The following is a 19,116-nucleotide window of genomic DNA, read 5'->3' as shown; positions in this document are numbered from 1 at the left end:
CACACACACACACACACCCCACCACCACCACAATTTTATCAAATTGTAACATTGGAGGTTTCAATCTGACGCCAGAGATAAATGTATAGACCAATTGGCGTCATAAATTTCCAAACTTTTCAGATGCTCTCTGTCAAATTGTTGAAGTTTACAAACAGCATGGTACATTAGTGGTTGGCACAGCTGCCTCAGTTTTGCAGTACTGTGTGGAGTTTGCATGTTTTCTTTTTCCATGCATGGGTTTTCTTCAGTCTGGCTTCGACATACCAAAAACACCCACGTGAAATTCATTGACAACGGACTGTGCCTTGAGATTGGCTGCAACCAATAAGTGTGTTCCGATCCCTCTTGCCCAAATTCAGCTGAGATTTGCTGGAGCTCACCCACGCCCATCATGAGTGTGAATGTAAGTTGAAACACATTGAAAGAGACAACTTGCGTGGTGTACAAAGATTTATTGGCTTCCATACATAGTCCTTGCTGTCATTTTTAGTGGCCTCCAAAAATCTCCGCAACGATTTTATCAGCATGAATTACAAGCCACTTCCCAACGAATCAGCAAAACCACGCTCAGTACGTGGTAAAACTATTTTTTAAAAAAAATTGTGCAGGCCAATAATGTTTGCGAGTCTAAGGCACTATGTCTTCTATTTTTCTAATTTAGACGCAGGGTTTTTACAAATCAACACACAGAAGTACAAAAAGGAACAGCACATTTAACAGCACACGCACACACTCTCAAACAAACACACGAATCCGCTTCGTGACGCGCCTTTAGGTAATGTAAGGTAAGGTAAAGGTTGATTTTGAAAGGTATAGTGCTGCTGCTGGGTCCAGAGTAATGTTACCTGGAGATCTGTGTACAAAACATCTTCAGCACATTTTTGGTTTCAGACACCCCCATGCTATGTTCGTATGCAGTCTCACCAGGGTGCATCTCACCCCGCAGGGCCTTTTACACGGCATTTTTTTTTCTGTCTATGTGGCAAACTCTTGGGACCTGTAACAGAGGCAGTGGGGGAAAATGGCTGTGCGTAAAAGACAATAGTGGATAAATGTTGGCTCTTCTGTTAGCGCTCTGATGCAGGATCTCTGCGAGAGGCCTCGGGGAGAGATGTACATTATATGGACAAAAGTAGTAGGGTCATGTACTAATACTTTAGCCCATACAGTGTATTGTATCTTAGTGGGAACATAATGAGCTACAACTCAAATGACCACAACAAACTGGACATACAACTATGTTTTGTTCTTTTGCTGCAGAATGCCTCATATGAAGTTAAACACCTCAGATTGGTTGTTTGGATGGACCATAAAAGCAAAGAGAAAGATAACCGAGTGCATTGAGTGAGTATACATGAATCGCTAGCCGTTGAACCTTCCCACTGCTTTGCTTCTACCCATAAAGCCAACGCTGCTCAATCCGCATAACACAGACATCCTGCTTTTTCTTTGTCCTTAAGAACTGCAAAAATACATCGTAAGAAGTGTACAAGAGTAGTTAATACAATCAAATATGACAGTACTGAACGCAAGGGAATCATAAGATTGTCCCTCGAATCAAACAACATCAACATAAACACTTTGATACTGTAAAAATGTATAATAATAACAATTAAAATAGCAGAGAAAACACGTAGATGTCATAATAACACCCGGGCTTCAAGGTAAGTCAAGTATAGAGGAAGGGTGGTCGTGTGCATCCTCTCTTCGGGCTGTGTCCTCACTTAGGCTTCCTTTGTACTCGCCTTCATTTTCTCCACTGTTTCCTATGATAAAATAAAGATAAAGGGTCAATATTGTCGTGGTATAAAGTCATTTCATCACGTTGTATCCATATAAAAACCAAAGCGGTAGCATTAAAAGTTTTGGATGAGGTAATTTACGGCTCAGCTGACTGTAATTTACCTTGTGATGGTCATTCTGTTGTATTATGCATCTGAAAGTTGTTCAGACTGCTTATGTTTTTCCCATTTTCTATCTTTTAACATTTCTACAGTTATTCCAGTTTAAAGACGGCAAACCTAGCTAGAACCTACCTAATCTACAGGACATTTGACAATATTAAAAATGTAATTGAAGAACAATTTCAGAATGAATTTGGAGATTAAAATATATACATTTGTATGTCTCATGGATTGCATTACGCAAAAGGAATCCCATCTATCCATTTGTTATATACCCGCTGTATACCCAGCAGACTTGGTTTATACGGTAATGCATATAAACATGTTTTTTGCTTACTACTACACAAATTACAGCAAGCTTGCTCTTTTGAGACAATTTGCCTCTTCAAAATCTGGTGATTTTTTTTGGTTTCCTGCCATGTGAGTATTGTACCGAAAAGCTTAGGTCTGCAAATTTGAAGAGGATGTTCTTTCTGCAGGCTCGGCAGTTTAAGTCATATCTCCTTTGTCAAGAAAAACACATTCCCCTTATCCGGAGAAACCCTCAAGTCAGATCCTTGGGCTAGTTGGTTTACTGATTAAAAAAAAACCAACCTGGTGTTTGTTCAGCTCTGCCACACGGAGGTCCCACTCTTCCTCTGTCATTTCCACACCGCCATCTGTTGGCTCATCCACAGCAGCTGCCTTGTCTGCATACACAGTGAATCAAATGTGTTCAGGTACAAAGACACGGAGGAAATAACAAAATGATTTTCTTGTAGCTTACCAGTGCAGGTCATTGCAGTGCAGACCCAGTTGCCGCATGCACACACGCAGCGGTTACACTCCACCTGCGTCTCTGCACCGTCCTCATAAGTTTCATCTTCCAGAGCACATTCTGGAAGAAAAAATATATATACAGTACAAGGAAGGGAATTTGGCAGCTGAGACAATCGAGCACGATTCTCCCTGTTCAGAAACCACTGTAACTAAAAACGGGTACACAGGCCGCTGCCAAATGACAGACTGGCGCAATTTCGTAAATTGCCAACCTCTGGATAAAACATAGTGGGAACAGTTTCGGAAAGGCCCTTTTCTGTACCCATGAGCAAAAAGTAAGCTTCATGAAGGCATGTTTGGAGAGGTTTAGGATAGATGAACTTGAAACTTCAACATTAACTCATCGGAGGTCACTGTAATACCGCAAATAGTGGTCTCTACTTTAACAGGTCTTTATTAAACTAGACGAACAAATAAGGACCTTTGCTCAAATAGACGCCACTTCATTCCCTTCTAAACAGGAAGTAACTGTGACTCTAAACTGAGATAGTTAAACAAGTAAAGGCCTCCACAACACATGGATGCTTTGTCCTATCTCCTGTAACTGATTTTCAACTGCGGTTAGAGTTTACCGCAGAGCCCATGCGAATGCTAACCGTTCTCCTGTACTTTGGTCTGCCTCCTCCCAGCCTGCTTAGGTTCTTTAACATTTGTCTCCCTTTTCAATAGTTCTTTTTGTTTTAAATTAAAATTGCTACGTGTAATATAAAAATTTGTTCCAGAAAAGGCCTTCCGCCAAATAAGGACCTTGCTTGCCCCTTTTCTAGTTGAGTAAGTAAACACACGCTGGCCCCAATCCGAGGGGGGAAAAAAAAGTACGTTGGAATGTGTGTATTCTTATTGCCACACTGTGTGTGAAAAGAAAACACTTTTTGATGTCTTTGGGGTAATCCTAGTGTAGAAACACAATAACCACACAGGACCTTGTATGCCGAAGATACTGAGTTCAGCGCTCTGAACTTTAGCCCACATATTGACTCTGAGCGTAGTACACTGAAGCAACAACCATCAGCAGCAACATAATACCGAATTACATCAGCGACTTCTCCATCAACCCCACCACATATTTCAGCTTCACGTATACCATATCTGCTCTGCCCATGCTGTCTGTGGCAAAGACTCAGTCCACCGTGTCTGACACGACACCGGGATTTTTTGTTGTTTGTTTTCCTACAGTCAAAAAACATTTTCAGTGCAGCACAGGAGGGTAGTGAATAACACGTCTGCCTCACAGTCAAGAGGTTCTGGGTTTGAGTCTCAACTCTTTCTGTGCGTAGTTTGCATCTTCCCCCCGTGCTTCCGTGGGTTTTCACTTTCATTTCAAAAACATGGTAGGTTCATTACGACTCAAATTTTCTCCATTGGTTTTAAATGCGAGTGTGATTGGTCACATCCATTTGTGTGCCTTTTTGTGTCTTGCGATTGACTTGCGAACGGTAGAAAGAGCAACACAAACAAACAAAAATAGATGGAAGGGTGGTGTCAGCTCACTCTTCTCAGGCGGGTTGAAACCGGGTTTCAGGCAGTTGAGGAACTCATCAAAGCTCAACTTCCAGTCGGCATTCTCATCAGACAGCTCAATGAGGGCATCAACACAGAGACTCCTGGATAGCATAACACACACGTGCAAACTCACTATTAGTAGCAACCCGACTTTACAAGCTTCCATAAGGAGGGCTTGACAAGTATACTCTGGAATGGACAGACTTCAGTTACACATCTAAAATAGCTCCAGAGCACATAGTAGAGATATGCATGAATGTGCAAGATTTACTTTCAAAGCTTGCACAGAGGTCAAATACTGACAAGTCAAAAAAAAAAAGTCTTATCTTTCAACCGCTATCGTGCAAGCAGACACTAACCGAAGCAGCTTGTTGCTCTCCAGGTCGGCGTAGGACTGCATCTCAGTCGCCACAGACTCATTGTGCTGGATGAACTTGAGCAACTCGGAGGAATCCAGCGTGGAATCGCCGCTGTCATACGACTGGTGGGGGGGAACATAAGAACAGCTTCATAGATGTTTTACACCAGATACAATAGAACTTTGGCATCCGTATTTATAACAGGACCGGTGTTGTTAATTTTGAGGTTATAAACGGCATGCTACAAAATTGTTCGCATGCTCAGTTACCGCGGTACTTCCTTTGGATTTCATTCTGGTGCTTTTCATTATGAAACACAGACTGTAATTAAGACTTTCCAACTGCATTACCGGAGGTTAGTGATCTATGACGGCATATTTGTACAAATTCAGGTTACATCACACCAAATCTCTCTCAGAAGCCGAGGACCAGACGAGTAGTGCACTCTCATTTTGCCTCAGTCATTTTAAGACACAATAAAAGAACAATCAATTCCACAAAATCCAGGTGACATTGCCTGACTATTAGAGCAGTAAGCACTCTTGCGGATCTATTCTTGGTTAAGTGTGGTGTCTCTCCCCTTTGAAATAATCAGTATGCAGGTACTGTACCCCACTTCAATGAAGAGAGGCAAGGATGAGGACAATGGGTGCAAAGCGGTTGGCCCACCTTGAAGTACTTGAGCAGGATGTCAGAGAAGTTGGAGCCCTTGACAAACCAGCCATCTGGGACAACCTCGGTCTGCAGCCACTGGATCACACGGCTCCTCAGCTCGTTGCGGTCCGCAGCGTAGCAAACCACTGCGGGATGGGGAGCATTCTATCGCTCAACACTCATGAATAATTCATCGTGTACAGTCTACATTACTTGTATTGTGTTACGTTTTTGTTTGTGTGTTTGTTTGTCTGTTACTAGACTATGCTTGTGCACTAAACCAACAGAGACAACCAAAAGTGTAAAAATGAATGTAACACCCACCTGGGCTGGCAGCTGCCTGCTCACTCTTTTTCTCTGAAGGTTATTGAAGAAAAAAACATGGCAGAATTACAATCCCAAGACCAGTTATTATTTAATGCTGACATAGATTTCTTGGCCAAAGGTCTGCAAAGCAGTGACGTAACTGACCTCTATGAACAAATTCTGTGCCAAAGCTCAGGTCAACGTTCAGCAAGTTATAGTTCACTGATGATGAGTTGCTAATATTACAATCTGCTAACAGATTGAAACACCAAGCAAGACTCGCCGAGTGACAGTAGCCTCACATGGCGACTATTGGGATCGCAGAGCAATGTGACACCTCACTTTTTCCAAACACAAAGCAATAAGTGTATAAATTACTTCAGTTGATAGACTTTGTTCACAAGAACCATCAGGAGTTAATTGCTGAGCTTATTTTGACTCCCTTTACATTATAACAGCATACGCAAACAAAGAATGTCAATGGTCCCTATTGCAGAATAAATCCATCATAAAGCACAGTATTAAACATGATCTTAGATTATGGAGTGTTTAGCTTTCCAGTTGACTCTGACATGTGATCATCTCACAATATTGTGCCCATATTTATGTTCTGGGGAGTCACACGATGAACTAATTTCATCAAGTCGTCAGACTTGATGAAATTTGTTGCTCATTTTGCAGCCTATTCTGCCAAGTTAAGTTTTGTCTAGTTTTAAACTAAACTTTTCACTTGACATGAATTGCAAGCATCTCAAATGTACCCTGGCAGTGTCCATCGTAGGCCACTTGGATTTTCAGTCCGCTCAGACAAGCATCCCTGTGCAGCTCACAATGGTTCCGGTAGGTCTTCCCATTGCTGCCACATACTGACCTCTTGTGGGGCTTACAGCTCTGGAGAGAGAAAAGAAACCAGGGACATGAATTGGAAATGTCTTTCTTACCCCACCACTCCCTCACTCACTTCGATGCACAGGCAGCTGGGCTCCCCTTTCTCACTGACAGCACACTCCCGCCCTGCCCCGCAGAAGACATTGGCACATACTTTGCTCTTGCTCTGGAGCTCCTGAAATAAGAAGACAACATTTAGTTTCACACATAGTTGCGTTCGCAATAACAGATGTGACATGAAATGGCTGCGCCTTCGAGGCTGGCAACATCGTCATAATCACAGCTATAGTTGTTGAGATGAGAGTTTAAACAAAATGCTGTGGAAGCTTTTTGCAGTTGAATGCCTCTAAGGCTGGAGTGACAGTTACACTGAATGATACAAGATATATATTTTTTTGCTCTCAAGAGACACAAATGGGAAGTGCATCATGGAACGCATGGAATCGAGTATTATATATATATATATATATATATATATATATATACTGTATATAATATACATTAACGAGTTTCTCTATTAGATAAGACAAGAATGAAACAGAATATACTCTGGAAGTTACACGAAGAAAGGGGACTCACTCGAATGTTAAATTAAGGCGAGTTTTGCCCTGTTTACATTTTACAGTGTTCAATTTCTGTTTACACTTGCAAACTGCAAAGCATACCCCCTTGCATTACATGTCTGCCATTGAAGTTTCCCAACTTGGCACACATGCTTTCTACAACTAAATATTAACGGTGGTTAACCTTTTTTTTTTTTTACACTGGTATGAGAGTTATAAACGTATTACTTCGAGATAGCGTGACCCAAGTACCACATTAGTATAGCAATGTTTTAGTGACATTGAGCAGTAACATTTATCAAACTGCACCTATTAAATTGCCTGAAAACTCAAATTAGAGTCAACTGTACTATACTAAATTCCAGACATTAAATCATGTCGGCATGTGAAATCTAACTTCTGTATTAACAAATGAAAGTGTCGCACAAATGTGCAAATGCTATGTATAGACCACATAATACACCATGGATCATTATCACTCGAGGTTATGTATCATTATCTGAAACTGTATATTCGGTCATATTGTTCAACTCTAACTGTACAATTTCTTTTTTTTTTCCCCCTGACCCCAAATCGGACGAGAAAAGTAAATGACTAATCTGTGTTACAGGCAATTTTGCAGCTCCGCGCAGTTAGGCGGAGTTTCTCCGCTAGGTGGCGATACATCACATGACGTGACAGCAGCCGCTTGAACTCACTGGGTTATGATTCAGACTCACCCTCAACCGATTAGCCAAAACCTCAAATGGAACTGCTTGTTGACAAGTCAAAAGGATTAGAAGACAATATTTTCCAGTTTGTTTGTTTCGCAATGACGTATTTTATTTCTTTTATCTTTTGTTGTCGGCTCGTCTGGTGTGTCACCCCACCCTGCTCCCTCCAGACCCCTCCAAAAACCACCAAGCTCAAGCAGCAAACACTCACACTCACTTTATGACCGTCATTACCTTCTCTATTCTCCATTTGTGTGCCTTTGTGTGTATCTGTGTCAGCGCACTGAAGTTTATGTGTGTTATAGGGTGTCTCCACATCTGGACTCTAGTGTGTGCGCGCGTGTGTTTTTCTTTGCGCTTGTTCCCATGCAATCTTTTTCCCCCTTCCCTCCCCCTCTCTAAGGCACCGTTTCCTGTAACGAGAATAAGGCAGAGAAAAAGTTGGCCCTTCCTGTGCTCGAGCACACGTGAGCTTGCGGTCCACATTCAGGGTCTGGTATGCGGACTCAAACAAGGGCTGGATTCTTGGAGACTCACATAAGCTCACCAATAATTGAATGTAATAAGATGGATAACGGGTGGGGACGGGGGTGGAGGGGGTGTCACATGCTAAAGTGGAGCAGACTTTAAGCTCCAAGTGGTGAGAGGAGCTTGCTGGAAACGGTGGTTCACTTCTTTGCATGATTTAAAAGTCGCACACACAATAATCCAATGTTGGAGGCAAAATCTTCAAAGTGATCCTTGTGGCCTGAAGATTGCAATCCGTTTACTTGCACTGAATCCGCCGCAGTGAATTCTGTATAAGCTCTGCAGATGACGCCGGTGGTATTTTGTCCATCCATGTGCAACCAGCAGACAACCTTGACATTTAAGTAATGAACGCAGAAGCACACAGGACTTTTTTTTTTCCGCCCGCACCAGCCGATTCCATTGGGTTGTTGCTATGGTGAGAGGTGGTACCCGTGAGACCGCAAGTGCCAATCAACCAGAGAGAGCCTTAAAATGAGATCGCAGCAGAGTGTGGTTGTACCGATGTTCTCAATGACCCCCATGTCACAGCACAATGTGTCAACACTTGCAGGTAGCGTGCCTGAATATTGCATCTGTTCAACAATAGTTAAATTTTTCATTAAAACATACTTTTACAATGCAACATAAATGTTGTTGAACAAAATTAAATAAATAAATCGATCAATCAATATGTGTCTTATGTGTTGTGTTATATTATTTTGACTTCAAGATGGCGCCGCGAGAGTGGCTGCCTTTACAGCAGCTCCTATATGTTGTTCTTCTGCTTCTTCTTTTCATAACTTTGCTGCTGTGAATTGGGAATTTCTCCATTGTGAGACTAATAAAGGTTTTCTTATCTTATCTTAAATAAATGGCAACTAAAAATGGAAAATACTGTATGTAGGGTATTTATATTAAGAGGCTGGGCCTGATGGGGTTGCTTGTGCGATCGCCGAGTCAGCATGTGAGCGTCTAGGTGAGAGGTGTAGCTTCGGCATAGGTGCGCATTTTATTGTTCTCCCAGGATTTAAGAGACAGCTGAATTGGGTATTCTCTGCTGTGGCTCTCCTTTACCACATACAAAAAGATTACAGTACAGCCATTTATCTCAGCATGGCGTCTCCACGCTCGAGTCGAGTGCACTTCTGCCCAGATCTGCCCTGTCACCTTGTTTTATTCCCACTATCTTGTCCTTTTAGTGCCGAGCGCCATTGGACCAAGACCAGCTTGATCTGTTTAATGGAAGGAATGTAAAAGGAAAGTGGGAGTAGAGGAGGGTGGGCGGGGGGAGATTTTGAGATTAGGAGGAGATGCTGCCACTGACATCAAATATATTTTTTAACGCTTTCTTGCTTCCCCTTCCTGATCAGGAATTATTACCATAGCAGCGGGGTCGCTCAATAATGGCATTCAAGCGACATTTTTGTGCTTGTATGTGCCTCAATGTGTATGTGCATAGGTGTGCGCATATCTTTGCTCTGCTACGATGAGTTCGAAGGTCAATCAATAGCTCTCTCGCACCGACGTCACTCGGCAGCCGATTGGAATCAATTTCCACGAGTGCCCTGCTCCTTGTTAGTGTGCAGGAAATAGACTGATGGCTTGTATGAGGAATAACTCGATCTTGAATACCAAATAATCCACAAGAGCATGAAATTGTAGTGTACAATAGAAAAATGTCTTTCCAAGTCATCACGTAAATGTTCGATGTATATATTTTCATCTTTGAATGTTTTTGGGATTCTGACTCCATAGCAGTCTTGAGTTGAGCAGAATAAAGCTGTTATGAGTTGCCCTTGCGAGGATAACTCTTCTCATCCCTAGTAAAATGCATTTTCTTGAGCGCGGAAAAAGTGGCTATTGAGTGGGACAGAGAGGCACTGTGCGACAAAGCCTTTTTCGTCTTCACATTTTACCCTGAGCCGTCAATGTTGTTGCGCTTCGATAGTTGACTGCACAAAAGAAAAAATGAGCACGTGCAACGATTTTTCAGTAGAACCGCAAACTCTCAAACCTGCACAGAAGTGGGCTAAGTTTCTGGATTCATGGGAGAAAAACAACACCGTCTTCTTCGGATATGATCTAAAACATGCTGCTTTGATGACGTAACGATGCCTTCGATCATTTCCGACTGTTTGCGTGTGAACAATTTCTAGTTACCACCGATGATGGACATCGAAAGCCCCTAAGCTCATACAAATTCAAGATATTTAAAAAAAAAAGTAAATACAACTTCAAGAGATAAGTCTACTTTAAAAAAAAAAATTGTATGATGTACTATCACGACAGTCACACGTTGACTACAGTGATCCCCGCTATTTCGCGGTTCGCTTATCGCGGCTTCGGTGCATCGTGGATTTTATCAAACATTAATGAAAAAAAAAAGCGAAAATGCCGCAAAAGTCTGCAAAAGGTCCGCAAGAGGCAGTGAAAGTCAGCAAAACAGCAAGTCACATAGAGCAACAAATACAGGACTAAATACATGTGTTTACTGTATTTCGTTATTCATACACTAACCTAACTTATACATGTTTAAATATATTAGTATAAAGCATTAAGTAATGTTAATTACTACAAACATGCATGTATACAATTAAATTTGGTCTTATAAATATTATTTATACTGATACACATGTACATATACCTATACAGGGGTGTTCGCTACTTTGCTGATTTTAATCTTTCGCGGGTGGTTTCGGTCCCCATTAACCGCGATAAATGAGGGATTACTGAACTAAGCGAACTAAATTTCTCACAGCATTGATTGGACAAGCAATGTCATGTGATCATCTGCGGCCACTGATGGCCAAGCGGGCGTGTCCTGGCTGATTAAAATGCTGAGTCGCATGTGTCTTACCCTCCATGGCAGAGGCTCCGTCGAACCCCTGAGACCGATTCACCGAACCCCTGGGGTTCGATCGAACCCAGGTTGTTTGTTTGTAGAAGTATGACTCGAGTCGCACAAAACTAGGGAGTTTGAAGTGCTGTCATGCATGAGATCCCACAAGATTTGATCGTAATGCGCACAACCTCAGTTAAACCAGTCTCAAGGGATTCATTTTGGGCTTGTCAATTCAGTAACTGAGTCACATTTTTTCTCTTTTTTGAGGGACTTTTTTGAGACGTTTCGAAAGAAGGTCTGACTTTAACCCTTTCAGGGACAGTAGTTACTACAGTGGACAGCTGATTATGTTGTCAGGTTACAGGGTGCATGAAAGGGTTAATGAGGGTTTGTCTTTCAAGAGAGTTCGCCTATGATTTTATGGGCTCCAATATGTTTGCAACATCGCTGGTATAAATGATCTGTGTTTGAATGTGTCAAATTGTGTCAAAACCTAATCAAACGTCTCTTCCGAATCCAAATGAACGAGCGATTCCGACAGCCACAGACAGACATTTGGACGCCTGAGATGACTCACGGCGCAAAAATTTCACAACTTCAAAATGTGCTCCAGTCTTTGATGCTTTGATGCAGTGCTTCGTAAAATCGTCAGGACCCAGAATGTGAGGGAAGGGGAGGGAGTACATTCCGGAGCAATGTTGTGCCTCAGTCGGGGTCTGGCCGGGTTCGTCTTGAGCCAAAATCTCGCCGGTATCTGGGTCAGAGCGTTGCCCCTGATCTCCCCCTCTCCTGCGTTTCCTGCCTTTTCCCTTTGTCTCTCCGGCTTTTGGACATTGGATCAGTGAGCAGACGTTCCATTTCACAGCGCCTTCCCGAAGGACAACCCAAGACAAATGAAAGACACTCGCTAAGTATGAACTAGTTTCCCGCTGAAAAATATATGCGCTCTTGTGCCTAAATCCCAACGCACGAGGGAGAAGCATCATAAGCGAACGACTTTTCATCCGTTACTGACGGACTGCAGTCATTAAAGCTGGAGGAGTTGCCCTCAATAATTAAAGTACCCCTGGATGTTGCCTCCTTTCCGAGCCTAATTAACTTTATACATCTCAAATGAGACTCGAGCGTCATTCCTTGTTGCGGTTGACAGCTTTGTGAGGACAGAAACAGGCGAACCACGAAATGCCGGCATCTTCCCCTTCTTTCGAACTCAAGAGTTTGCTGTATGTGACAGATACTGTAAGTGGTGTGCGTATGTCCTTGAATTAATGACTACTAAGAAAAACAGTCAAGATAAACAGTTGCCGTGGTCTCGGGGTGTTTGCTTAGGGACCCGGCGCGGGCTGATATTAACCCCGCAGAAACAAAAGCATCCTGGATAATGAGCAGTATGCGCCCATCTCTGCCTGTTCGCTTTCACCCTTTTTCTTATTCAGCATGAAAGGAATGCATCGACAAATGAGATGATGTCACTCCAGTCTGCGGCCTCTTGTTTTCCGTCCACCGGGCCTTCTTGTCCAAGACCCCGGAACATAAAGACGGTGGGGAAACGAAGACAAATAAAGTGAGACAGACTAAAGAAAAAGCCAGAAAGGAGTCACCGACTGGGCTGAGTCACATCTGCTCGCAATTAGACTAAACTAAGAGAACCAAGCCCCCCCCCCCCCACCTACCCACCCCCGCAAACACGCACCCACCCTGCCTGCTAACGTCATCGAGCTACATGCAATGGCATCTCTACAGCTCCCTTCAGTTTTGTTAGCCTCAATCAAACCTGATTTACAGTACGTTTGATTTCCCTTTATTTTCTGTTCTCTGCATTTTTCAGCAACAGGGAGGGTGCAAGGGGTAGGGTGGGGGGGGGGGGGGGGTCTTTGCTGAGACTCAATCCGAAACCACGACTACAATCCCTGGCTTTGCAGTTGGAACAAGTGGTAGTCCACTTAAGCGAAATTGAACGAGCACCTTTGAAAATCATACTTCTTCACACGAATTAACAGCCCCGACTGGTCGCACTTTTCCCAAGATTGCTCAATGTCATCGTTGATCACACTGTCAATTCTTCACTGCGATGGTCTTTGTGTAATCTGGACCACAGAGGGGGCAGAATCTGTCACGGAGGACGTTGCTCTTCATGTGTTTTCTATTTAACAGCAAAGCAACGACACAAAGGGGAACACATTGAACTTATCCAGAGTACGGGGTACAAAACGATCTTTCCACATGAAATAAAGCGCTTTTTTTTTAAACCACAATGTTTCAAAAGATAAAGAGTTGCGTGACCAACTTTTAAATTGAGTGCATTAGGTCGAATTTGGCTGTAATGATTCAAATTAGTCGGCTGTTTCAATGTTCTAAATACATGCGTGCTATTAAATGACTGGAGACCATCAATTCGGGGGGGGAGGAAGTACCGTATTTTCTGCACTAAAAGGCGCACCTAAAAACCTTCCATTTTCTTAAAAGCTCACAGCGCGCCTTAAAATCTGATGCACCTTGTGTATGGTCATTACGGTAATATTTCGACCCCAAAATGGCTCCTTGCTCGAGACATGCTGACAACGCAGAGATTAAATTTAAGGCGATCAGTTACGCAGTTGAACACAGCGGCAAGAGAGTTCAACGTTAACGAGTCAATGTGATAACTTGCTGTTGGTTAAGTGAACTGTGTCGCTGCTTTATGAAATACGTTTAATTTAATAGATTCAATTTTATCAGATCGTTCTGTTGGCGTTTCTTTGAGCGTAGCTCCATCTAGTGGATGCATTGTAGATTGCGTCTTATAATGCGGTGCACCCAATGTATGAAAACATTTTTACAAAACAGGCCATTCACTGAAGGCGCGCCTCATAATCCAGTGCACCTTTTAGTGTGGAAAATACGGTATATATTCTTGTCGGGGTGTTGTCGCACAACCATCAGGGTTTTGCCTTGACCCATCCCTCAGATTATGAAGGATGGCTAAATGGCTTCAGTTGTCAGCTCAACGTGACCGTTTAATGTCGGCTGCATCTCATCACAGTTTACGTCCAACCAAATGAATTGACGGCTGCTCTTTTGTCACTTGTCTCAAAGTAATGAGAAGCCACCAGTCCGGTTACTAAAACTGGACGAATACTCTTTTCAAGCAAATCCAATACTGAAGAGAACATACCGCGAGGACGTGAAACACAACCTCCCCCCCCTCCAACCTGCGGCATACGGCAGCCAAGTCTTACCTCACCCTGATCTCCCCCCTGCTATAATTTCCTGAGCATGGCTCTGTCCTTTTTCTGTTTAGTCCCTGCCCAGGCTGCATGTCGACTTGAAGTAATTAGAGCGGTCTGATAAAGACAGAGGACAAAGCGTCCCACCCCTCCCCTCCGTCACATGCTCATGTTCTCTCCACCTGGGCAGATATTTTTAGCCCACCTCAGATGCAAGAGAACCGCCTATGGAGTGCCAACAAGGGAACCAACATCTACTTGGGCATGTCCTGCGTGTTCTCTTGCTTGCTAAAGCCTGAGAGGAAAGCGCTGGTGGGCGCCTTTGCCATGACAACTGCAATTTTCATGATCCACGGCTGGCCTTTTGTAGGTAAATGAACCATTTCGCTCTGTCACCACAAAAAAAAAATTAAAAATGGGGAAAAATGGATGCGGTTATAGAGGCCCGCAGAACCGCCTCCTGGTCCGCTTTGCATATCAACCTCCTGTTGTGTGTCGCTTGTTATTTCACACTGCACATAACACAAGAGTTTTCCCTCAGCCTCTTGGCGAAGGTGATGCAATTTTTACCTCAAGCACTCTCCTTGCTGGCAAGGTAAATAATGGCATTTCAACTAAAATCTGACAAAAAAAATAAATAAAATCTATCACGTTTTGGACGATTTGAAACAGAAAACACCGTTATCACTCCTGCGTAAAAGGATGACATGGTCAAACACACACACAATTGTTCAGTGCAGAGATTCACATGTTTGACAACAAGGGTGTTGTTTGTGCTCAATGCAACAAAGAATGTGCTCTAACAATTGTCAACAAAGTGGGATGGGGATTCCCCCCCCAAATAAAAAAGATGAATTTAGTCCCCTTAGAGATAAGGTGAGAAGCTCGGTCATCCGGGAGGGGCTCAGAGTCGAGCCGCTTCTCCTCCACATCGAGAGGAGCCAGATGAGGTGGCTCTGGCATCCGTTTAAGATGCCTCCTGGACGCCTCCCTGGTGAGGTTTTCCAGGCATGTCCCACTGGCAGGAGACCCCGGGGACGACCCAGGACACGCTGGAGAGACTATGTCACCCAGCTGGCCTGGGAACGCCTCGGGATCTGCCAGGAAGAGCTCGAAGAAGTGGCTAGGGGAGAGGGAAGTCTGAGCTTCCCTCCTAAAGCTGCTGTCCCCGCGACCTGACCCCAGATAAGCGGCGGAAAATGGATGGATGAATTTAATCCCCCATTCTTTCTCACACAACAGTGTCCGATTTTAGTGGACGTAGGCAGCATATGGCCAGAATTGAATAACCTACAGTCAGAATCCAAGAACATCAGCTCATAAAATCTGTGCCTACTTTCTGTATCACGGGTCTCTGATGACAACGACAACAGCCTGCAGGCTCATCGGACACACTTACACTAAGTGAAGATTCTGCTGCAACTTGTTGACCTTCTGGTATGCCAGTTCAAGCTCTTCTCATGACCAGACAACAGGCCATATATTATCTCGGTAATTACCTTCGGAGAACAGATGCCGCCCCATTAACTGGCTAGCGGCTTCATTGGACAAACTGTGGCCTAAGCAAGTCATTCCTTGCTGATCGCGGCCCGGGAATTGAATAAGGCGTGCATACAATCGTGCATTCTCGAGGGCAGGCGGCCAAAGGTGGAGGGAAGCAATGGAAGAGCAGCAGGGGAGGGAAAAGGGGGGCTGCGTCATTAATGGCCACCATGCAAGAGCTTTGGGGAAGGAGGAAACTTTGATTCGTTTGGCTGCAAGCAAACGATTCGTCATGCGGATTTCTGCCACGCACGGGGCGTTTCTTAACTCAATGTTGGTTGTCCTTCGTGCATCCAGCATCTCTGGGGCTTGCTGTGAGGGTCGTATTGTTTCAAATCAGGATACACTTTGATCCAAAAAGGCACACAAGAGTATCTTACAAGAGTATAACAGTTGCTCCAAAGCCAAGAGGAATATCTGTCATTTCCACACATCTTGTTTATCGTTGCGGAAACTGAGATTTCTGAGTAGATGGCGGACATGCCTCCTTGTCTTTCATCCAGCTGGCCAGAAACCATACCATTACTTGCCATTTTTGTTGTTCCACCTTGGCAATGGTTTGTGCTCTACTACAGATAGCGCGGAAGCTATAGCCCAGGGGTCGGCAAACCAAATTGTTAGATATGAAAGAGCCATATAGGACCAAAAAAACCATGAATAAATAAATAAATAAAATAAAAGCGTTCTATCAAACTTACAATGAAGGAAACACATGCTGTATATATGTAGGAGACTAGACAGTCTCAGAATTGTTTATGTCATTCATTCCTTTGTTGTGCGTTCACAAACGCCCCCATAGAATTTATTTTGTGATTTCCTCGCTTGATTTTCTGTTTTGGGGCATTATTTTAGCTTTTCTTAGTGTCATTGAAGTGATCATTCATTTCCGTTTTTCAGAGGCTGTCTTTGAACGCCTCTCGAGTCGAAAAACGAGAAGAGAGAAGTCGGACGCAGATGTGTCTGTGTTTGTCGAGACTGTTAAAAGCATAAATAAAGTGTACCTTTTAAAAAAACAACACCTCTCCTTTTTTCGGAGCTGCAACATGTATCGATATCTATTTGAGCTATATTAGCCTACTATCAAAATCTTTTTCCATTTTCAAACATTTCTTATAAAGCTCCAGGGAGCCGCTAGAGATGGCGCTAAAGAGCCGCATGCCCCTTCCACATTCTCTTCAAAAATACTAATTTTCTAGGTAACAACCTGATCAACAAGACAAGGAGCTTATTTTCTGTGACAGTGACTCCTGGCTAATGGGGTCGCCGACCAAAAGCCAGCTGTTCAACAGCTGTGCCAAGTCAGGCCATTAAATGCCACCTGTGTGTCTGCTCCTGACACGACGTCACATGTCTTGATTGTCCGACTACATGCCATTGCGCTGCCACAATACGCTTGTGTTTACTCAAAGCTTTTTCTCTTTGCGGCGTGACACTTAATAAAGAAAGTGTTGTGCATTCCTCCAGAGCTCACCCTTGAAGGCACAAACAAACACAAGAAACAAACAAACACATTGGCCACCCAAATGCACTGTTTGGACACCATTAGAGCAGCTGCCAGGCGGCCAAGCATCCCCAAAAGAAGTGCAAAGTGTAGGTGGAGCAGCACTGATAAATGTACACAAGGTTTGACCTTCCTTCTGTGCTTTTCCCAGCTGCCTGCCATTCATGTGTCACTTTTTTAGATAGCTCCTTTTCCTGAGCCATTTCACTTTCCAAATGGAGCCTCTCTGGGGGTTTCCATCGGGGATTTGAACAATGTTGATTGTTCCAAACCCCATTGAGCATTTTTGAGCTATTTTGGAAAACTAATCACGAGCACTGCATTAACTGCAATATAAAATCATGCCATCAAATATTTGGACTTGATTTGTTGCTCTTAATGTTTCTGCATGTGTTTTTAAGAGAATCGATATAAAAACGTGGAAGTTTAAAGTGTCCAAACTTACCTCTGCGCTAGAGAGAGTCAGGGCAAGCAGAAGGAACACAGCGACACGCCGTAACATCTGGTCGTAGGGCGGAAAAAAAAGTCAGATTTAGCGAGCTTCAAATATCGTTTCTTAGTTAAACCTACTTTGAAGTCATGTTCAAACAAACGCCCTTGAGCGCGCGTCTACTTGTCTAGCTTACCGTTTTAACAAAGAGCTTGCTCGGGCCTCGGCGAAGGAGAGACGTGGAGCGGAGTGGATGTTCGTCGGTCGTGAAGGCAACACAAACCTCGGCTTGGAGGAAATTTGAGCAGCTTGGAGGAATTCGAGCAGGTCCTTCGGTCTTCCTCCTCCTCTCCCGGCTAAAGAGCCAATGAAATGTCTGCGGAGGGGGGTCCTTCACGGAGGAGGAGGAAGGGATGCGTGGATGAGCGCCCGAACAAGCCGGTCTCTTATTAAAATACATTCAGTGAGTGACAAGAAGTGATGTGTTTACATTCATATCATCCAAATATAATTTATAGTACACAAACACCTCACCACGACGTGGCATGTGGTCAGTGACGGTATTTTCAGGCCCGTTTAATCATTTACAAAAAATACAATTTCAAGGCATTTAATTAATGTTTTGTCCTGGGGGGAGGGGGGGCATCTGACGTCACTCGAAAAAAATGGTGTTCACAGTCATATACACATTCACATGTATCTGATAGACAAGACATGATGGCAGTTATTGTAATACCTTATTTTTTGTGACATTTTAAATATCATGAGCAAAAAAGCGAACGTTTCCACTTTTTTGACTCTTAGGGTCACTTTTAAATAGGTACAATGCTGTGAAATAGTATTTGATTACTTCCTGATTTCTGTGTTCATATTAATTACATTTTAAAATTTCAGTTAATGAAACCAATTTTATTATCACACAGACTATTTAAAGAAATACAAAATGCAGTTTCTAAATGCCAATTTTAATTATTAAGTCACAAAAAAAAATCAGAAAACTACCTGTCCCCATGTCAAAAAGTAATTGCCCCCCCCCCCAAAACCCCCTTTGTTAAATCACAAAGTAACTGTCTAACGACAGTTTGGGAAAGCTGAGTTCAATTTCACAGGCAACACCATTGCACCACATTTGTTGAATTAAAAAAAAATCACACAAACAGAATATGTCAGACAAAGTGAAGTAGGCTACAAGATCTCAAGAAACAAACTTTTTAGAAGATGTGCAGTCCGTTATGCCTGGGATAAAATGGCACAGCATTTGATAAAAAGAACATTGTGCCAACAGTGAAGCATGGTACTGTGGGGGCAGTGTGATGCTTTGCTTTGCTGTAGCTGCTTTGCTAACTCAGGACCAGGGCAATTTGCTCTGATTC

The 19,116-nt window shown here is 43.2% G+C and overlaps 1 protein-coding gene across 1 annotated transcript; it reads right to left on the bottom strand.

The window, feature by feature from the left end:
* Positions 1–440: 440 nt before the first annotated feature.
* Positions 441–18,108, bottom strand: LOC147198153 (follistatin-related protein 1-like). The gene is made up of 11 exons (XM_086124479.1): positions 17,940–18,108; positions 17,759–17,815; positions 6,510–6,611; positions 6,310–6,439; positions 5,567–5,599; positions 5,258–5,388; positions 4,589–4,710; positions 4,218–4,330; positions 2,674–2,784; positions 2,502–2,596; positions 441–1,769 (listed from the first exon to the last, which is right to left on the bottom strand). The coding sequence occupies exons 2-11, from the start codon at positions 17,813–17,815 to the stop codon at positions 1,728–1,730; spliced, it is 936 nt and encodes a 311-aa protein (XP_085980605.1). The 5' UTR covers positions 17,940–18,108; the 3' UTR covers positions 441–1,727.
* Between the last annotated feature and the right edge of the window lie 1,008 nt (positions 18,109–19,116).

The sequence above is a fragment of the Hippocampus guttulatus genome, chromosome 11 (assembly GCF_054856545.1).
Source record: "Hippocampus guttulatus isolate MCC_2025c chromosome 11, RoL_Hgut_1.0, whole genome shotgun sequence".
In the NCBI taxonomy this organism is placed as follows: domain Eukaryota; kingdom Metazoa; phylum Chordata; class Actinopteri; order Syngnathiformes; family Syngnathidae; genus Hippocampus; species Hippocampus guttulatus.
The sequence above is the reverse complement of the archived record's forward strand: the minus strand, read 5'-3'. Positions and strand labels throughout refer to the sequence as shown.